At 47.4% G+C, this 21,367-nt stretch overlaps 1 protein-coding gene across 3 annotated transcripts in view; it reads right to left on the bottom strand.

Moving 5' to 3' along the window:
* Window positions 1–14,631, bottom strand: part of DCAF1 (DDB1 and CUL4 associated factor 1) — a 56,736-nt gene extending 42,105 nt beyond the window's left edge. Inside the window, exons 1-4 of one of the 3 annotated variants that reach the window (XM_057487046.1) lie at window positions 14,417–14,622; window positions 12,144–12,493; window positions 6,708–6,825; window positions 1,991–2,067 (exon numbers count right to left, since the gene is read on the bottom strand). In XM_057487046.1, coding sequence (XP_057343029.1) covers window positions 1,991–2,067; window positions 6,708–6,817 — 187 coding nt within the window. In that variant the 5' untranslated portion in view covers window positions 6,818–6,825; window positions 12,144–12,493; window positions 14,417–14,622. Of the gene's footprint in view, window positions 1–1,990; window positions 2,068–6,707; window positions 6,826–12,143; window positions 12,494–14,416 lie in introns of all 3 variants that reach the window. The other 2 variants (XR_008992147.1, XM_036878459.2) reach the window with 2 other exon arrangements.
* Between the last annotated feature and the right edge of the window lie 6,736 nt (window positions 14,632–21,367).

Below are 21,367 nucleotides of genomic sequence, written 5' to 3'. Positions count from 1 at the left end.
CGATGCCAGCAAAAATAAAATGAGATAAACAAAAGGTTTTTCTCATTAACTCAATTTCTTTAGAATCAGTCTTTAAAATTAAAACTGACAATATCAACACTTGAGGCACTGCTCTCTGACCTTCCCATCTCCCAGCACATTGCCCACACAGCAGTGCCCAGCTGAACAGACGAGCAGGTAGCCCAGCCCAGCCGCGCTGAGTCTGCAAAGTCTACCAAAGAACCATACGTGGGCCCGAGGGGGAGAGACCCCCGAGTTCTAGCCACAGAAAGCTGGGAAGCACAAACTCGTTTTGACAGGTGGCCTGGAGAAGACAGGCTCCAAGTCCAATCTCTCTTTCAACTAAACTGCCAGCAGTAGCAGAGATGAGTCCTCAAACCTGCACTGACACCCCAGGCTGGGGGATCCTGCTAGGCAGTCACCAACTCTAACGATAACAGTAACCTTGGCCATCTTTACCTCTGAGCTCCTGGGGAAAGAAAGGAGGCCAGGAATCTAGGATCTCCTCAACAAACAGCCTACACATAAGAGAATTAGTTTATGGTTGGGAGAATTAACAGTTTCTTTTAAAAACAGATACAATCTATCTTATTTAATTTTCCTTTCAGAGCATCAGAGTGGGAAATTTACTCAAAAGATACAATTTAGGATGAAGAAAAGATGTGCACTGCTGATGTGGTGCTTTACCAGGCTCAAATCTGAATCCCAAAGTAATTCACAAAAATAAAAGTTACAGAATGGCACCATAAAACTAAATGCGGACCTCTGATTACCTTCCTGTTTCAACATGATGAAACTAAGACACTTGTTTTTATTACCAGAAATTATGCCGGACAACAAATACTGCTTAACACAGAGGCATAGGTAAGAAAAAACTGTCTTTAAATTTCTACTGAGAACAGGCATATCACTCTGGCTCTCCCTTCTCATTTCCAACTCGTTCACCCTTTCCAAGACAGTATCACCAGGCATGACAATTCCCTTAACTCTCTTCATAATCCCATGCATTAACTCGATCTCTTCCTTCACTTTCACTTCTGTACCTCTTCGTGCCGACTGCCTCACTGAAGATGTGAAGTAGGCCAGGGCATAGTCCTGAAGCCACTAGTGGGGACGTCCAGGACAAGAGCAGCAGGTATAAACAACCGGCCCCCTGGTCTGACATGCCTAGCTTACTACACTTGAGGCATGAGTCTCAAACAGAAATAAACCCTGGGACATCCAGGTGAATACACAATGTTCTTACTTGTGTATCCACTCTCTCTCCACACACAAAAGCTCAGACTCTTCTCTCCTTTATAAAGCATTGCTTCTGGCTTTATAGAGAGAAGGTTTATACACAGTGTGGAGTCATGCATATATAAGTCACGCTTGGCCCACTGGAAATCTACCTTAGAGAACATAAACTGACAACATCTCAAGTCCCTTATAGTTCTGTATTATAGCATTACACGTCAAAGCAGGCTAGGCTGTCATGGCTCTAACTAAATCAGCCCAAAATAAGCCAAATTAACATGAGATAGCAAACTTCAGCCATTGAGACACTAAAGCAGTCATCGACAAGTTCCAAGTACTGACCTCACAACTACACAAGGCCCTGGACGTGCTCCCACAACCCCCACTGCCCTCAATAAGAAGGTGATCCACATGTGTGAGAGACCAAAGCATGAGAAGCAACACCTTTATAGGTCAGAGAGACAACATTTTTCCCTTTCAAGTTTTTGTAATCACACCCAACTGAGTCAGTAAGGTGTACCTATATAATTTAGTTCCTTAAGTTAGTCGCCTTCTTTCTGATATGTAAATATTACAAATATTTTCACTTCTCCAGGAACTTATTTTTCCTCACTGAACCCACCTTAAGCAGTATTTTAACAAATCAGAAATCTTAAAACTCAGCATGCAAGATGCTACTTCAGTGAAAACTATTCCTGTTAAGCAATTTTTTTGGTAAGAAAAGTAGAGCAAGGCTTAAGAGAACAGGTCTCACCAGGGTGTCGGTCATCAAATGGGTCCGGGTCCCCCTTACGGTATTCTTCGGTTTCTTTTTCAATCAACTCCGACATCCTAGCACAAAGGAAAGACCATCAACTCCAGACAAGTATACAAAAGTAGCATCACCAAATTAGTCAATTCAACAGTCAAGCTGTGAAAGAACAAAGTTAGAGAAGGGCATTTTCCTGATGAATGTATGGACCTAATCACCATCTCATCTAATAGTTTCCACTCCCAAGCACATTCTTCTCTCCACTTTCAGGTCTCAAAAAATAGCACTACTAATGCCCTCAGAAGCCAGATACCTAGGAGTCATCATTAAAACCTTTCTCCTTACCCCCCAATAATTCTTGTTAACTCTACTACAAAATATCTCCCAACTTCAGTCATTTCTTTCAATCTTGGCTGTTCCTACCCTTGTCCAAACCACTATCAACTGCCGGGCCTCCTTGCAACAGCCTTCACCCTGGTCTCCTGCCTCCTGCTTCCATGTTTGACCTGAGCAATTCATTCTCCAACTTTCGAACTCACCACAATCTGAATAAGCCCAAGTACTACTATGGTTCACAGCAATCCAGCTCCTGTCTGCATCTCTGACCACTGCTCCCCCACCAAGGTCAAGCCCGCGGCCCGCTCTGCCCCTCAGAGCCTCCAGCCCATGATGACCCCTTCAGGGTGTGCTGCTCTACCTCGGCCCACAGACCGCCTTCCACCTGCCCAAGCTCCCAGCTGTCCCCAGCAACCACTTGTCCGCTCTCACTGAGGGTTAGCTTGCCTGTTCTAGAATTTCACATAAATGGTATTATATACACTCTTCACATCTGGGTTCTTTCGCTTAACCTGTGTTGAGTCATCCATGTTGCTAAGTTTATCTATAGTTCTTTTTTATTCATGCGGTCTTTTTGACACAAGAAAAATCACTTCCTGCCTGCCCTAAGCTGACGCACTAATCTGTTACAATGACCGCGCACAAGGCTCTCCCACTCCCCAGCACGTGGCACGCTCTACCCCAGCTCCAAGTCTCCGTCGTGTACTTCCGCAAAGCCGTTCTCCCTAGGCCTACGGGTTAAGCTCCCTGCAGACATTCTTGCCCGGTCTTCTACTTCCACCCTGAGCCTAAGAAGTACTTCTGCTTTTTCTACCTTTCCCCCGTAAACTCTGAAAAATTCTCTGCCACAAAGGGCAATCACACAGTATGTTTAGAAGTACATCTAAGATTTACTGGTATCTTCAGTTGAAACAAAGCAATACAGCACAGGAGACATAAAAACATGGCTTCTGGAGCCAGATGGACAGGGTTCAAACTGTACTTCTTCCACTGCGTGCGACTCGGGTCCGACTGCCTGACCTCTCTGTACCTCACATGAAAATGAGAGTTAACAATCCCTACCTAACAGAGCTTCCCAAGACTTGACTTAATGTATGTGCTCTGCTTAGAACAAAAGCTGACATGTAAGAGCTCTGCAGGTGTTACTATTGTGAAAGCTGGGAATCAAAAACAAATAGAAAAACAATTCAAGGTAGCAGCTGACTGGGACGGGGCGCAAGGGGGCTTCTCTGGCTGGTGCTCCAGTTCTGTGACCTGATCTGTGTGACGGCTGAACAAGTAAAGCAGAGTACTGTGCACTCTATAAGGTGTACCTCAATAATATAAAAAAAAACTAAGAAGCTGGGTTAAACTCAACATAGCTTGGCCCAGTGCCAGTCCCTTTTCACAGGATCAAGTCAAAGACTTGATTATAATAAATTAAAAGTACAAATAATCAATGAAAAGTCAAAGTTACAAACACTTGTACATTTTTCTTAGGAAAACTGCACAAAAGTCATAAAAATACTGGTCAGTAACAGTGTAGCACAGAGAAGGCAAATAGCTGACTCTGTGGCATCTTACTACACTGATGGACAGTGACTGCAATGGGACATGGGGGGGACTCGATAATAAGGGTGAATGTATTAACCACATTGTACTGTTTTTCATGTGAAACCTTCAATAAGAGTGTATATCAATAATACCTTAATAAAATAAAAAAATAGTGGTCAGTAAAAAGAGTTAAGAGGGCCTGAAATTCCTCTGCTTTTCATGGAATATACCAAAACACCCAATCTGTAGCCAGCTGGTGGGGGCAGGGGCAGACGAGGCTAGAGCCACCCAAAGCGCTTCAGGAGCATCGGGGAGCCAGCGGCCTCACCCCCGGGAGGACAGTGGGAGTTGCCTCTAAAGCAAACTCTGCTTTGGATTCACCCTACTGCCCCTCACACTTCCTGTCCACCCTTAAAGGTCCTGCCCCATATGACTCCACTGCCCATTCCTAGCTGGCATTCACTCCACTCCGTGAGGCCCATTTCCTTACTACCACAAGAATGTGCCCCAGTTCCTTCTCCCTGGATGCCTTTTTCAGTCACATTTTTCACTCTTCCTAGGAAACCCACCTCCCTGCTTTTCATCAAGGAGTCCCTAGTCCACATTCAGTACTGGGAAGGCCACTGGAGTGGCGTTAAAACCCAGGATTCTAACCTCAGCCTTCCGCTGCCTGGCTATGCGGTCCTTTGCCAAGCAGCTTTCAACAATGTAGCCCTCAGTAATACTTTCAGTGACAATGAGGAAGTTGAGGTTCAGGAAGTGTCTCCTATGATTCTGACACACAGAAAGGTCTGTAACTATTTGTTGAGTGAACAAAAGAAACTAATTCGTTCAAGTTCTTCCCATTCTCACAATCTTTAGGAACCACACTGCTCGATTCACCTCTTCCTGAAAACCTATCATGCCTCTCTGCGCTGCTCCATGTCCTTCAGTTGCCTCCCAGAGACTATCTCCTTGGCGACAGGACCCCTCTATTACAGGCTCTGCACTGCTGAATATCGCAGCGCAGTGACAAAGCTGACGGTCAGATGTAATGATGAATGTGAAATAATCTTGAAAATAAAACACTGAGTATTTTTAGTGTACATGTTCAGTAAATATTTTTAACCAATCACATGAATCACCACTAACATTATCATACCCATTTAAGACTCTCTCCTCCTTTTAGTTGTACCAATAACCCACATGGTCAATTACACAGTACTGAGAGTCTTTAATTCACTGAGGCTGCATTTCAGGTACCTTGTAATTAGTAGTCCTTAATTTTCAACTCCTCTGCGAATTAAAGTCCGCTCTCCCCAAGTCCGTAACAATCCTATCCCTGAAAAACTATTCTTTCACATTTCCCACATATTAAGAGCAGTTATGAACAAAGCATTTATCCCTGTTTAAACTTCATAAGATTATATAGTTCTCTTTATCCTGAAAGAACAGATCGCTGCATAAACAAAAAACTTTTCTCACTGCTATGATATGATAATCAAAGGTTAGATGTCAAAGCTCCCATGTTCTAGGATCTGCTTAGAAAAACCTGGGCATCCCTCCCCAGTCTTCATTTTTCACTTTCTCTCCTCAACACATTCATTCACTAAAATTATGTCCCACACAGTCACTATGCACCAGGCAGTGGGCAAATCGTCTGAGGAGACACCAATGAAGACGTGTGGCACCTGCCTTTAAAATGCTTACAATTCATGAGGAGACACACGTTAAAATAAAAAAAGTATAGTACAGTGTGGAAGAATTAAGATGGGGTAAGCTATTTTACATGTATTTATGTTCCTGTATATATGACAGGAGGACTTTTTAAGAGGAGCACCCACAGAGCGACCCAGAGACGCCCTAGTCATTGGCGTTTACCAGACATGACTCCTGAACTGCTTCTTGAAAGGACTACAGCATGCCAGGCAGACATGCCAAGTACAGTCGTTTCCAGCCCAAGAAACAGCAAGTGTAGAGGGACACAGACATCAGAAATATGGCACTTTTCCTCACAGGAGACTAGCACTGTGAAGCAGGAAAAGCAGGCAGGCGCCAAATCATAAATGGCCTCACAGGCACTCTAAAAGGTCTGCATTTCATCTGTAGGGAGAAGGGAGCTGGGGAAGAATTCTGAGCAGAAGCATGATAGTCGTATATGTGAGTGAGAAGGTGACTCTTTCGGCAAAGAGGGGGCTGTCTCAGAAGGGGGTGAGCCAGAGCCGGGGTAGATGCACCGCCAGAGGCCAGTGAGGACTGGGCGGCACCCAGTCAGGGAGCGGGGAGGGCGGGGGGGCACGCTAGAGTCCGCAGGACTCGCGACTGACTCGCTTGCAGAGGAAGGCCCCGCGGGGCTGGTCTGCAGCTTGATGGTGGGAAACCGCGTGCAGGGAGGCAAGCACAAAAGCAGAAGCTGTGACCAAGGGAGGTGGGCGGAAGGGGGCACTGCGGGGCGCCATGCTGAGGCTCTGCGCCACAGCCAGGTAAAGGTGTGCACGCCACGCAGCTGAGAGGTGGGTCTGAAGCTTTACAAGGAGGGATCTGAAATAGAAACAAAGATTGGCACAAGAATAATGCTTTAAATCATGGACAGGGACAGTTTCTTTGAGGGTGAAGACAGAAGAGATCCACGAACAGAGCCCCAGGATTAAACAGAGGCAGGAGAGCCCATGAAGGAGAAGAGGACAAAGGGCCTGGGAGAAAAGGTACGGAATTTACCAAGCTTCAGGGAGGGAGGTGAAGACAGGTTCTAACAGGGAAGAAAAAGGAGTTAGACTTCAGCCAAGGTACAAGTGTTCCTGTATCAGTCCCCAATTTGTTTCAATCTCCTTTGTTCCAAACTCATTTTTAAAAACACTCCACTTGCTCCTACCTGGTGAGGATCGGTACCATATCCTGCCCACTGCCATGGTCCTTCTCCCACTGCTCCAGCAGGGTGGTGAGCTCGGCTTTGGAGTCCACAGGTACCGCTACTGCAGTCATGGCTCGGCCTACGGAGGAAGGGAAAGGCAACAGCCAATGGACACAGGCAAATACACCTGACATGTTCCCTATGAAAGGCGAGTGTGGCAGGGGAGAAAACGGTGGGCAAGCAAGGGAAATGATTACAAGAATGGAGAATTTAACCCGCGGACCCTTGAGATCATTTCAGTTGTGGCCCAGTGGGAAGCCTGGGTTTGGAAGCCCCGATGCTCATCAATTCATGATGAACACACGCTCTCACTTCTCTCAACCTCCGTTTGCTCAACTGTCACTGAAACTGTCAAAGGCGACTGGACTAAAATCGTGATTCTTAACCCTTTTACAATCAGGGACCCTTTTCCCCCTCAATAAATGCACATACCTACATGCCATATGTACAATGATCCCAAATCTTGATTTCTGAGATCCAAAACTTTGAGGATACATTTTTTTATAAATACAAAATCTGGTAAAAACTAGTCCCCAAGATATTTTGCTCTTGTAAGCCTTTGGGGAAAAGGTCTATCAAAGATAAGCAACACATTCCTCTTAATTAATAAAAGGCCAAGAACTGAAGTGGGTATCATTCCCCACATGAAAGTTGAGAAGTATTATAAACCCAGTTGTCCTCGAGGCTTCAATGCTGGAAAGAGGCAGGGAAAGTTGCTGACTTGAACAGTTACCAGGACAGGGAACTGAGACAGGCTTTGAAGGAGCCTCATGAGACATCCACATGGGGAAAGACAGCCTCAGCAGGGGTTCCAAAAGGGATAAATGAGACCCAGATGTTTAGTTCATAGATCAATTTTTTTTGCCAAAGTAGCCTTAAGATCAAGGTGTCAGATTCTGCCATACAAAATGTGTATTTTCAGAAAAATAGCAACTGTTCTATAAAAAGCTCACACCAGAAAGGGATTATGAGCTGGTCTAAGATTACTGTTTACTCTTTCAAAGGTATCTAACATAAGACCAAAAGAAATAAATGGAGAAGATGATACTACCAACTCTCTGGAATATAAATGTTTGTGTTTTAATAAAGTAGAAGCAATTCTAGTAATTAGCAGATACTGATTCATGTTACCTGGGCTACCCATAACTATAAGGAGTATAATTATTTCCAAAGCAACAGAACTTAAAGGCTTCTTTTCTATAGAGAAAAATCCACATTTTCAGTTCTTCAAGCCAAAGTCACCAACAGGAAATGCTGCAGGTATGACTGACTATCAGGGACCTGAGCCCAAAATAACCCAGGCTATTATTTTTTACTACCATCTATGAATTATATACGCATTTTTTAAATTAACTTATTGGAATAACTTTATATTCACAAAAAGTTTGCAAAGATAGTAGGGAAATTATAATAACCAAAACATGGAAACAACCTAGTAGATGAGTGTATAAAGAAGATGTAGTACATATACATAATGGAGTATTACCCAGCGATAAAGAATGAAGTCTTGCCATTTAAGACAACATGGATGACCTAGAGGGTATTATGCTAGGGGAATAAGTCAGAGAAAGACAAATACCAAATGATTTCACTTACATGTGGAATCTAAAAAACAAAACAAACAAAACTGAAATAAACCCACAAACACAGAAAACTTAGTGGTGGTTGCTATAACGGAAGGGCGTGGAGGAATAGGTGATATAGAAGAAGAGGGAGAAAACCTAGTAAGATATCTGGTATTTTGATCTGGGCAATGGTTACATAAATGTATACACACATACACACACACAAAGATATTAGGAAGAAGTCCCATATACCCCTCATCCTGTTCAATTTCCCCTAATGTTACTAGCTTATTTTATAGTAATATAGTATATTTTATAGTGTTACAGTGTCAAAATTAAGAAACCCGAATAGGCACATTAACTTAAACTTCAAATTTCAACAGTTTTTCCATTCACATCCTTTTTCTGTTCCAAAATCTTATCTAGGATACTGCATGCATTTAACTGTCATGTGTTCCTAGTGTCTTCTGGTCTGTGATAGTTTTTGAATCTTTCCTTACTTTTCATGATCTTGACAATCTTGAGGAGTACTACTAGCCAGGGGTTAAGATACAGCAATAGTTTAACCATTTTTTTCAAACAGTAAAATTTTACACTACAGTAAAAAATCTAGAGACTAGGCAAAGTAGTAATGATAAAATTAATCTCTTAAGACATATTTTAAGAGTGCAAGAGATGGCTTTATTGGTGAATTCTACCAACTGTCTGAAGAATTAACATCAATTCTCAAATTCTTCCAAAAACAGAAGAGGGTGGATAATTCCTAATTTATTCCATGAAGCCAGCATTACACTGACACCAAATCCAGATAAGACATCACAAGAAAACTACAGACCAATATCCTTTATGAATATAGAGGCAAAAATCTCAACAAAATACAGCTGAATACAGCAGTATATGAAGAGGATTATATATCATGACCAAGGAGGAGTTATCCTAGGAATGCAAAGGTGGTTCAACATACAAAAAGCAGTTAATGTAACACACCACATTAACAGAATGGAGGAGGAGAAAAACCACATGATCATCTGATACCATAAAAGCATCTAACAAAATCCAACATCCTTTTGTGATAAAAACAATAACCCAGAAACAGAAAAGAACGTCTTCAACATGGTGAAGGACATTTTAAAAACCCAGGGCTAACATTATACTAATTGGTGAAAGACTAAAAACTTTCCCCCTACAATCAGAAATATGACAAGAATGCCCACTTTCATACTTAATATTAAACAATGTACTGGAGTTCTTGCCGGAGCAATTATGCAAGAAAAATAAATAAAAGGTATCCAAGTTGTAAAGTAAAATTATTTTTATTCACTGATGGTATGATCCTATATACAGGAAATCTGAAAGAATCCACACACAAAAAAAAAAATCAGTGAAGTTACAGGGTACAAGATAAACATACAAAAATCGGTTGTGTTGCTATACACTAGCAAGAATTCAAATATGACATTAAGAAAAGTTTCATTTACAACAGCACCAAAAAGAAAAAAATAATGAATAAATTTAACCCCAAAACACACAAGACTTATACACTGAAAACTACAAACACTGCTGAAATAAATGACAGAAGACCTAGATAAATGTAAAGAATTCCTAAACTCATAGGATTAGAAGACCTAGCACCATTAAGATGGCAGTACTCTCCAAAGTGATCAGTGCAATCCCTATCAAAATCCGAATGACCTTTTTTTTTTTGCAAAAATGGAAACAATCCTAAAATTCATATTCAATTGCAAGGGACCCTGAATAAACAAAGCAATCTTGAAAAAGAAGAAAGTTGGAGAATTCACACTTCTGATTTCAAAACTTACTACAAAGCTACAATAATCAAAACAGCATGGTACTGGCATAAGAATAGACATATGCAATAGGACTGAGAGTCAGAAATACCAAATGCAAAGGACTGAATGTCAGAAATAAAATCTCATATTCTGGTCCACTGATTTTCAACAAGCATGCCAAGCCACTTAATACATAAAGAAGTTGTTCAGAGACCATTAGTAGAAAGACTAATGGTCTTTCAACAAATTATACTGAGAATTAAATACCCACTTGCAAAAAGGGTGAAGTTGAGTAATTGCCTCACACCACACACAAAAATTAACTCAAGGATCACAGACCTAAATGCAACAGTTTAAACCATAAAACTCTCTCTTAAATGTAAACCTAGGGGTACTTCATGACTTTGAAACTGGCAAGGGATTTTTATTTCTAACACCAAAAGCATAAACAACAACCAAAAAAAACAGATAAACTGTGGACTTCAACATTTAAAACTTTCTGCATCAAAAGATATCATCAAGGAAGTGAAAAGATAACCCATAGATTGGGAGAAAAATAGCTGCAAACCATATAACTAATAAGGATCTAGTATCCTGAATATATAAAGAACTCCTACAACTCAACAACAAAAAAATTATTCAAAAATGGGCAAAGGACTAAATAGACATTTCTCCAAGGAAGATACACAAATAACCAGCAAGTACATGAAAAGATGTCCAACATAATTAGCTTCTAGGAAAATGAAACTCAAACCACAGTAAGATACCACTCACACCCACTAGCATGATTATAATTTAAAAAATCAGAATACGCATTGTCAAGGATGTGGAACCCTGCGATGTGCACTGCTGGTGGGATAGCAAATGCCAAAGTAACTACGGTAAACAGTTTGGTGGCTCCTCAAAAAATTCTTTAAAAATGTTAAACATAAACTTAGCATATGACCCAGCAATTCCAAGCCAAGGTATATAATACCAAAGAATAGAAAACAGATATTCAAAAACTTGTACTCAAATGTTCAAAGCACCATATTCACAATAGCCAAAAGGTGGAAACAACCCCAAATGTTCATCAACAGCCAAATGGATAACCAAAACATGCTTATATTCAACAAAATGTGCTTTAATTTTTCCAACGAAATTATGAAAATTTTCATACTAAGTAATATTCAGCAACATTACTGGGCCACAGAAAGGAATGAAGCACTAATATGTTACAGCTGTGGGTGAACCTTGAAAATATACTAAATGAAAGCAGCCAGACACAAAAGGTCACACACTGTATTAACTCCACATATATGAAACATCCAGAATAGGGAAATCCTTACACAAGAAAGCTGCCCAGTTTGCCAGGGGCTTGGAGGAGGGGAACTATGAAGTGACTGCTTAATGGATATGGGGTTTCCCTTTTGGGGTTCTAAAAATGTCTTGAAACTAAAAGAAGTGATGGTTGCACAACACTGTTAATCTACTAAATGCCACTGAAGTGCACACTTTAAATGGTTAATGATTAATTTATGGTATGTCAACTTTCTATTTTTCCTTAAAATGGAAAATCTAATAAAGGTCCAAGAGGGAATGCCCCTTGAATAACTTAAGCAATCAGCCTAATAGAGCATATAAAGGCAAAATTTAAAGAAAACACTTCCCCTAATAAAGGTCATCTCAAGGACATTAAAATATTAAGATTTAGAAACAATATACTGTTAATATACAATTTTGAAACATATGCTGTTGGTACAATTTTGAAAACTTCTGATTAATTATATCTAAGAATAATTATAACGTTGGGAATAATCACTTGCCAAGGGAAAATATAAACTTGTAATAGTATCAATGACAATTCCTTTTACTATTAATGAAAGGCTATTAATACAAAATGTGAAAGATGCAGTCATCTTGTTATGCTCAAAACAGTGAAGACGCATTACTCACTTCACCATGCTTTAAAGTGAGTTCTCTAAGTGATATACACAATTTATGACCTGTCCGATAGTGACGCAATAGCTACCAATTAGTGAATATTAGTATGGAATAGATACCTGGTTAAGTCATTTACTTAGAAAACGGGCTCAGACAGGTCTCCAAGACCAATCCGTTTGGTACTTGATGGAAAAAGGTTTCAAGCATTCAGATTCCAGCTCTGCTGACATACCTCTGAGGTCTTAGTCAAGTTATTTAACTTCTCCAAACCTTAATTTCCTCATCTATAAAATGGAAATGGTTGTTGTGAGGTCTAAATGGTAATACTGTCCATACAATGGAATAATACAAAGCCCTACAAAAAATATGAAGAACGTCCTGATCCTAAAGGATGGCTGCCAAAGTATCCAGGGGTGATGGGTCTGCAACTTATTTTCAAATGGTTCCACGAAATAAATATACACCACACCTATAAATAGAAAAAAAATGGCAAATATTAACAATGGTTGCATCTGGCATGGACAAAGTGCTCATTTTCCTATTTTTTCAACTTCTTAATGTTTGAAAATTTTCATAATTAAGAAGTTGGAAAAAATTAAGCATTTACTTTCCTTATTTGGCCCAGCTGTCAAATATACTGACAAGACAGAAAAGCACAGTGCATGTGGGTGTGTCTCTCTCCCAGGAATATACCCCCGGAGGAATACACAAGAAACAGATCAAATCTATTACTTCTGTGGCAGATAACTGACTTTCTGATGGATAAAGGGAGGAGAAAGAGTTTTCACTATACATAATTTCCCTAGCTATACCAATTTTCCATTATTCTGTACCTTTTTGTAACTTTTTAATTAAACCATAAAATCGTCCTAACACACAATACTGAATGGCCTGTTCTGCAGAAAGTATCCCCATGTCTAAAATAAAGCCATGCTAAGGACAGATCCTGTAAGGTTACAATCCTGAAACAAGTGTCTGTAAGCATTCTTCTTTATTAAAACAAAAACAAAAACCTGAGGGGAAAAAAAACAAGTTTGGAGCTTCAAATAAAACCGAAATATTAGTGTGACATGAGATCATGCGTAACAATTTTCTATTACTGTCCGTGACCACAGCGAAACCAACATAATTGGTAATCATCAACTTCAATCACTTCAAACTGATGTGGTTCATTCTACCAAACTCCTCTTCTCACACATGTAACAACTGTTTGACATACAACAGCAAAACACTACTCGGCAACTACTGAAGAGATTTTCAGCCCAGAATGATTTCCTTTACATTCCCCAAATTCTTTTTCATCTCCTTAACATCAAAAATATATCACCACTCAAAAATGGATATGAATAACTGCTACATACAAAACCCAAATCTTGACAGCATCAAGAAAAAAATCGATTCCTGAAGAATCTATATATTACAAGCTTACATAAACCTTAAAGGTAAACTCCAGTAAACGGGAAAATTACAGGACAGCACTGCCAACAAACATCTCATTCTGGTCGTTAACAAAGCATTAAGAAGATGCTACTGCTAATACAATTAAAACATGTAGACTAATTAAAAGGCTTCACTGAGAAAGAGTACAGAAAAACTGAGGCCAACGTGACGTGGACAAGGACGAGTCATTAGGGACTGAAAAGGAACTACTACACTCCAAAACTACTTCGACAAATTCGGAAACCGAGCGCTAACACTGCAGTAAGAGGAAGTGAGACGGAAACCGTCTGGGAAGAGAACGGGGGGTTAGGCGAACACCTCTGACACCCCACGTGAAAACGACTAGAACTGCCGGAAGCAGGCTCCGGGGAGGCTCTGCGGCCCTCGGATCCCGGCTCCCGCTGCAGGACCCGCGGGCCTCTCCCACCCTCCGGGCCACCCCGGCGGTGGGAGTGCCCGCAAAGCTCCTCCTCCTCGCCCCGTCCGAGAGCTGGGCGGGTGCAGGGGGAGGTGGCACGGGGCCGAGGGAGGGGAGAGCCCGCCTAGGTGGCTGGAGCTGGAGGCGGAGACCCAGTCTGGGAGGGGGGCCGCCGTACGGCAGGAAACATGGAGCTCCCCAGCCGTACGGCACGGAGCCCGGGAAGACAGGGAGGAGGTGACTAGGGGAACGAGAGGCGCCCCTCCTCCAAGCAGGGGCGCCACACCCCTGCCCCCTCGCCGGGCGTTAGAGTTACTCCCGAGGAGCTGCTTCTGCGGACTGGAGGAAGAACCTGGGGGCGGAAAAGTCCTCTCAGGCCGCGGACCCAGCCTCCCCGGCGGCCCGGCCCGCCCCCTCCCCGCCGACGGCCAGGCAGGTGCCGCCCCTCCCCCAGCCCGGCGCCCACTCTCCCCCGCCCGGCCACGCGCGCTGTCTCCTCGCGTCCCTCCTGGAGACCGTCGCTTCCCCACTCACCTTCCCGGGCGGCTCCGCCGCTCCCGCCTGCCCCGCCAGCGGCCGCAGTTCACACACACAGCCTCAGGTCCCGCACTCACTCTCCCTCACACACAGCGCGACCACGGTTCCGAAGGGGCCCACATATTATGCGTCACTCCGGTGCAACGTGCCCCGCGCGCGCGCGCGCGGCGCCTCGAGTTGGCGCGCGGCTCACGGGCGGGAGGCGGGAAGGATAACGCCAGCATGAGTTCAGGAACACCGACGAGCCCCGGGGCCGTCTGGGAAATGAAGTTCCGCTCCCAGGGGCGGAGCCCACCAGTCTTCGTCGGTGCATGCGCACTCTGACCCCGCGCGTTGACTATTGGGACTTATAGTTTTTAGCATAAATGAGAACTGCCGTGTACTCATTGGCTGCTTCAGAAGGCGGAAGCGAAAAGTGAGCGACGCGCCGCCCACGCCAGGGCTTGCTTCCTTCAGGGAGTGCCCCAGCTTTATTCTTCCATTTGCCCCATTATGCCTAAAACACACAACAAGGTCTGAGAAAATATTTCCCACGAGCATATCAGAAACCACAGCACCCATTAAACAGAAGGCACTGGTTTTTCCTTACCTTTTCTGTTCAAGACCTACCCAATAGGATCGATAAATATTTATCCTGGATATTGTATGCGAGACAGAGAAAAGAGAAAAATCGAAAGGTCGGCTGACCTCAGAGGTCATCGAACTCTTTTATTTTACAGCTGGGAAAAGTGAAGCCTGGAGTGACTTGCCCAACAGCACACAAGCAATTAGCAGAGCCAACGACTCAGGGGTCCCTCTTTGGGGACATGAAAGGTAAACATGATTGCACAGGTGAGCAGAATCTCTCCTTGACAAGATCCTACCCAGCCTTTTTCTCTCTAGAAGCCCTGAGCAAGTTTCCGTACATTTCTATACAGAGTCCTCACAGCCAGCGCTTTCACACGGGGAACACGGGACGCAGCAACCCAGCCGCGCTCAGGTTCCGCAGCTAGTAAGCAGCCAGCCGGAGCCTGATGCTGGGTCTCTGGTTTCCATTCCCCTCTGGATCCTATTCCCCTCTTTCCGGTAAAGTGACTGCCCTCAAGTGTATACCTCGGAGCAGCTGCTCAGGAGCAGAATTCTAGAATATGATGTGACAGTGCCACAGACATGTCACCTCTCGCCTGCCACAACACACAACTCTCTTCCCTGTGCTTCTCGAACTGCCTATTTCAGTAACGGCCACCACCATTTCCTTTGACTTTACAGCAGGCTAAGCTCTCTGCCAAGTGTTTTACCCGCACTTTTTCATGTAACCCTCACTACCACTCCACAGGGTAAATACAGTTACCCCTCTATACAGATGAGAAATCTGAACACCCAAGGAAGGGATCCAGGTTTGTGGATCCAGAGACTGGACTCAAAACTTTACTACACCCATCTCCCGGCATTCCTTCAGCTGACTTTCCTGCTGCCATGGGCCATGAACCCAGATGCACCAGAATGGGGCTTTGTTCAAGCCTTAGATACCCTCCCTCTGTCCATGATCTAGCCAGCGAGGTGGTGGCTCCCCTGCTGGCTGGGGTCCTGAAAATCAGAGCCCTTGTGAGAATCCAGGGTCCAGCTCACCTGCTCCTGGCACAGCCAGTGCCTGTCACCAGATGGCACTGCTGCCTGCAGAACCCCAGCCTGGGAGTGGAGGAGAATGAGGGGCATCCAGGAGGGGCTTTGGAGAAGTCAGGGCCCAGGGCTGGGCAAACAGCAGGAGGGATGCAAGGCCGGTCAGCAGCAGCTCTCTCCAGAATCTTTTCTGACATCTTTTTCAAAAGTCCCTGTCTGGATGGCCTCCTAAAACTCTAGGCTCAGCAAACGCTCAACAATCAACTGCTCTTCTGGGGCAACTTTGCCCTGCCCCTCCTTGCTCCGTGTTTCTACACCCCATTCACCACTTCTTAATGTTCATCCAAGAGATGATGGGCACAAAGATGATTCTGGCAGGCTTTCCTGGCAGGGTGAGGGTGGAAAAATAATTTACCTATTGATGTCAAGGAAAGTCAGGAGTTCAGAATGATTCTGGTAAGAACTTCAGGAATGTTAAGGTTTCCATCTGAGGCTCAGAATTTGGAGCTAAACTTCCTCAATCCATAATGAAGTCCTATTTCTTGCCAGTTATCCAAGTTCTTTCCCCTGTCAATCAACATCACTTTGGTTGAATGCAAGCCATGTGAATTTCATCGGGACCTCTATATTAAACAGAACCTCAGGAAAACTGTTCTGTTTGGGTTTAGAACATATACATGATATGCTTTTGTAAAGAGTAACCCTATTATAGAGTAGTGTATAAGGGAAATTTGCTTTATGAGCTCTAGGTCTTCCATTGTTAAAAGTGAAATGGTACAACTGCAGTAATAAACTTGACATTTAATGTGAAAAGAAAAAAAAAGTCCCTGTCTGTCTTAAGAGACACTATCCACCCAGCGCTGGCCAGTTAGAGACAGTAAAGACTCAGCCCTGAGCAGGCCTTTGATTTACAAACTACCCAATCCAGATCCACCCCTCCCCTCTGTCCTGTACGCCCCAGAGGGCAGTCCTCTGCCTGAACCATCCCTGGCCAGGCCCCAGGCCGCTGAGGCCTCCCTAGCAGCTTAGAGCCCACCGAAATCACTCAGAGCAGCCAGTGCCAACCTGTACTACCCTGTCTGCCTCTCCCACTCCCAGAAAGACCACGGAAAAGCAATGCCTGCAGCCCCTGCCCTCCCCACGCCCCGCACAGCCACACTGCAGGCCTCCCAGACGCCCACTCTGGGAAGGGGAAGGGACCACACCCAGGTTTTCGGGGTGGCACACTCATCCCACACATGCTCACTGACACCTTTCACAGGACAGATATGTGCGCCTGATACACAAGCATGCCCGCCTGCGCCCTGACACTGTCCCCAGAGCCAGCACCTCCTCATCCACGCACACACAAGCACAGAGCTGCAGAGCTTGGTCTGGCACCCACCCTCTCCCAAGTCATTGGAAGGACACTCCCCGGCCTCTGTGGAGGAGCCCCGCTGGGCTCTGTCTGCGCCCCTCTGTGTGGTCCGCTCAGAAAGCAGCAGCCACTGTCCAAAAGGGCGAGGAGTCAAGCTCCCAGGCTGCCCAGTGGCAGAGAGAGGGCAACAGCTGCCCAGCCTGAGCCCAGAACCAAGGGCCACATACCTGGGTGGCTCCACCTGCCCTCTCCCCCAACATGCCCTGTCCTGGGGCAGGAGACCAACCGCACCAGGTCCTCTGGGCCTCAGGATGCCCCTCCCCTCCCTTCCCCCATGTCACCTTCCCACCACCTCTTCTCTCCCGTCACCCACTTCCCGGCTCACTGGACTGGGTGCTGCCACCAGCTGGTCCCCACCCTGATGCCACATGCCTGTGCCCCCTCCTGCAGCTTCCTCAGGCCAGTGCCCGCACCCATGCCCGCTCTGCTGTTGGGAGAACAAGATCACTACTGTGAGGAGTGATGGGGCCACCAAGGCGAGGAGAGGGGCTGCCCGTCTCTGGGGACCCCATCTGGACAAAGGAAATTCCAACCGCTCAGTGCCCATGCCCTGCCTGGGCACCCCTACACCCCGGAAATATGGAACCCTGCCCCCGCCGTTGCCCAAAGGTGTGCAAAGCGGGCACTATGGTGACTAATCCACGGCCACCAGGTACTTTGCAGATGGAGAAACTGGGGCCGTGCCAAGACCGTGTTTAGCCCACCGTGTCAGCAGCCGCCCGGCTCTGGCCTCTGGAAGCCAGTGCCGCCTCCCGCTCCCACAGACACAGCGCACAGAACAGTGTGAGTGGTCAGCGCAGCAGTGCCCCTGTGCGCCCACATGCCTGCCAGGCCCTGGCCTGACTGAGCCCCGGGTCCCAGGCGGTACCAAGGACACGCCTATGTGAACAAGGCCTGAACCAGTTGCCACGTATTTGATCTGGCAGCCCCAGCCCAGAACCAAGGTTCAACCGCAGACGCCCAGGCCTCCCCTCCCGAGGCCCCGAAAGCCTGGCTTCAATCATCTGCAAAACAGAAGCAGATCAGAGCAGCTGCCCCCAAAGGGTCTCCCTACAGATCAGCCGCAGGAGGGCGGCTCCCTTACCGCTGACTGGGGGGTGATGTCGGGCTCAGATTCCTCCCCCCTCCCCCCCTGCACCCCCATTGCTGGTGCTCAGGGATCAGCACATCCCTTCCCTTTTGCAGGAGACGGGAGAGCAGCCGGGCCCAGCTTTGGAGGCAGCCTCGTCGGGACACCAGCGCTCCTATTTGCCGGCTGTGTGACCCTGGCCACTTACTTCCCCTCATGAGCCTCAGTGTCCCCAGCTGGACAATGGGAACCATGCCCCGTCCTTTGCAGCACTGCCGTGAGGATACATATGTGACACATGGGAAGGGCTGCCTGGGGCGGGCGTACAGTAGTGCGGGGTGGGTGCTGGCTGTCTAGGCAGATGACCCGTGGTCTGGGCTGTCCCAAGCTGTCCCCAGGACCACCTCCACCTGGGTGGTTTCTCTGCCCCCAGTACTGCCCACAAGAGGGCTCAGGCTCCCTCTCGTATGTGAGAAGCGAGTTCCTTACCAGGAAAACCTTCAGGCGCCTTCTCAGAGCACTGGGAAGGAGTGGGGTAACCACTCTGGGGTCGCCTGTGCACTCTCTGTCCCAGCCCAGCACCAAAAACTGAGCAGTCAGAGGGGGATTGAAGGGGATCTGCTGCAGGGCCTCCTGGAGCCTGCAAGGGCTGCCACCAATCGGGGCAAAGGCGGTCAAGGCCAGGGGAATCTCCCAGCCTCCCCCAGACCAGCCCATCCACCCTGCCTCCCTGCTGCGGTGAAGCCTGCATCAGGAAGCTTGCAGACAAAACTCCCTTGTAATTTCCTTCCCTTTGACAAGCCAAGGGAAGGAGGGTTGGGTGTAATGGGAGGAGGCTGGGCTGACCCTGTCCAGGCGTCCGAGACCCTGCACCCCCAAACCCTTCTGCAGTGGGCCACCCCCAGGGTGGGACTGCCAGGAGCACATGCCTTACCGGAGAGGGGGCTCCACGTGGCGAGGTGTCCTGGGCTCTTACCCGACACAGTTCTTCAGTCCCGCAGAGGTGGGGGTGTCTCTCCATGAAAAGTCACATGATGTTTCTGGGGGAGCCCCCCTGTGCAGCTCCTCCTTCACCTGGCCCAAACTTGTCACAAGGTAGCCTTTTGTGAAGTCACCAAGCTGGCTGCCCCCCCACAGGACCAGGGCCCAGGACAGCCGGGACTGGTGGGCATGGCCTGGAGGTGGAGGGCTTCAGAAGTGGCCTTTGGACTCTGGAGAGGGGCTTCAGGGCCCAGGGGGCAGGGGAGAGGGGGTCTGTCAGAGGCCTGGGAGCGAACCCCTCAGGCCGGCCGTGGTCATGGCCCAGAGGGGCGGACAGCTGGGGCCTGGCTCTGCGGCCTTCAGCCAAGCGCCTGTCCCTTGAGGCCCAGGGAGAGAGGGGAAAGGAGGGTCCTGCCCCACTGAGTACTGGGGAGGCCTCCAGTTCCGGGTAGTCCTCGGCTGAGAGAGACTGACACCTCTGAGCTGGGCACCACACGGCCCCTCCGTGCAGCCCAGCGTGACCACTGGTGCTGACTCCCCCGCCTGCATCCTGGGCGGGCACGGGCTGCCCCAGGTGCCTCCTTGGTAAGCAGCCCCTGTGGCCTTGGGTGCCCTCGCCTGGTGGCCGGCTCAGAGGAAGGAGAATGTCCGGAGAAGGAACTGGATGCCCAGTGCCCACTCAGAGGGCAGAGAGTCGGGGAGCCCCCCGGGAAGAGCAGGAGGGAGGGGCACACTCATGCAGAAGCGTGGAGAGGCAACCGCTGTTGCCGAAGGTGCCATTGTCCCTGGGGCCCGGGCACAGCCACCTGATGGAAGCCTGGTTTGAAAGCAAACAAAGAAAACCGTCTTCAGTGATGTTAAGGATTCCAAGCTCGGGCTCTGCACCAGCCCTGTGCCCTGTGTCCCCAGGCTGGGGGTGATGGGTCCTGCCCAGCTAGGGACTGAGTGGCTGCGCCCCCACCCCCTGCGGAATGGCCAATGTCCCAGGAAGTGGGGGCAGCCTGGACCCCAGGAGCCTGCCTCCCAGGCCATGGCCTGCATTCCCCTGCACGCAAGGACAGATGGGAATGTGGAGGGCCTGTGGGCCGAGGCAGCTGCACATGGCCCCTTGGGGTGCAGGCCTGGGCCTCGGTCGGTGGTTCTGGGGAGAGCAGCTCCCCGACAGGGCTGCATTGGAGCCGCGCCCCCAGAGGGCCTCCTGTCGTCTGCTCTGTGGGTGGCTGTAGGGACAGACCTGCCTGTGGGGACGAGACCCAAGGGTGACCCAGGCATGCATACGTTTACTACACCTATGGTCAAGTGTTCTTGTCATTTTAGTCCAGAATCCTTCCTCCCTGGAAATCTTGGGCACCTGCTCGGTTAGTAGCTATGAGGAGCTGTGTTGGGAGTGGTAGGACATGGTGTGGCTGAGTCCCCACCAATTTGGAGGAGGCCCCTGGGGTTCCAAGGAACCTAGTTTGAAAACCACATGCCAGGTGCCTTCCAGGCTGTGACACCAAAGCCCAGGCTTTATGCAGCATGAGGGCCACCCCTGCATCCCACCCTGAGGACGTCCCCGACTGCCACTCCAGGTCCTGGTTCTCGTTCAGCTTATTTACCACTGCCAGTGCACCCCCAGCCCTCCTCTCACCTGGCCCTCTGCTCCCCACGCTGCTCCTCCTGTGGGCCGTGCAGTCAGCATCCGGGACTCTGGAGTCACAGGAGGCACCTCTCTGCACCTGAGTTCAGGGGCCAGGAGACCCTTTCTCTGGGTACCATTCGGCTTTGCCTGACTTTCTTCTGAGGCCCCTGTAGCCTCTGGAATTGTCCTCACCCTTTTTTGTCCTCGTTCAGGCAGCTCTAGATTCCAGGGGCTTGTGTTCCGAAGAATCCAGGTGGAGCA

The sequence above is a fragment of the Manis pentadactyla genome, chromosome 1, assembly GCF_030020395.1.
Source record: "Manis pentadactyla isolate mManPen7 chromosome 1, mManPen7.hap1, whole genome shotgun sequence".
In the NCBI taxonomy this organism is placed as follows: Eukaryota; Metazoa; Chordata; class Mammalia; order Pholidota; family Manidae; genus Manis; species Manis pentadactyla.
The sequence above is the reverse complement of the archived record's forward strand: the minus strand, read 5'-3'. Positions and strand labels throughout refer to the sequence as shown.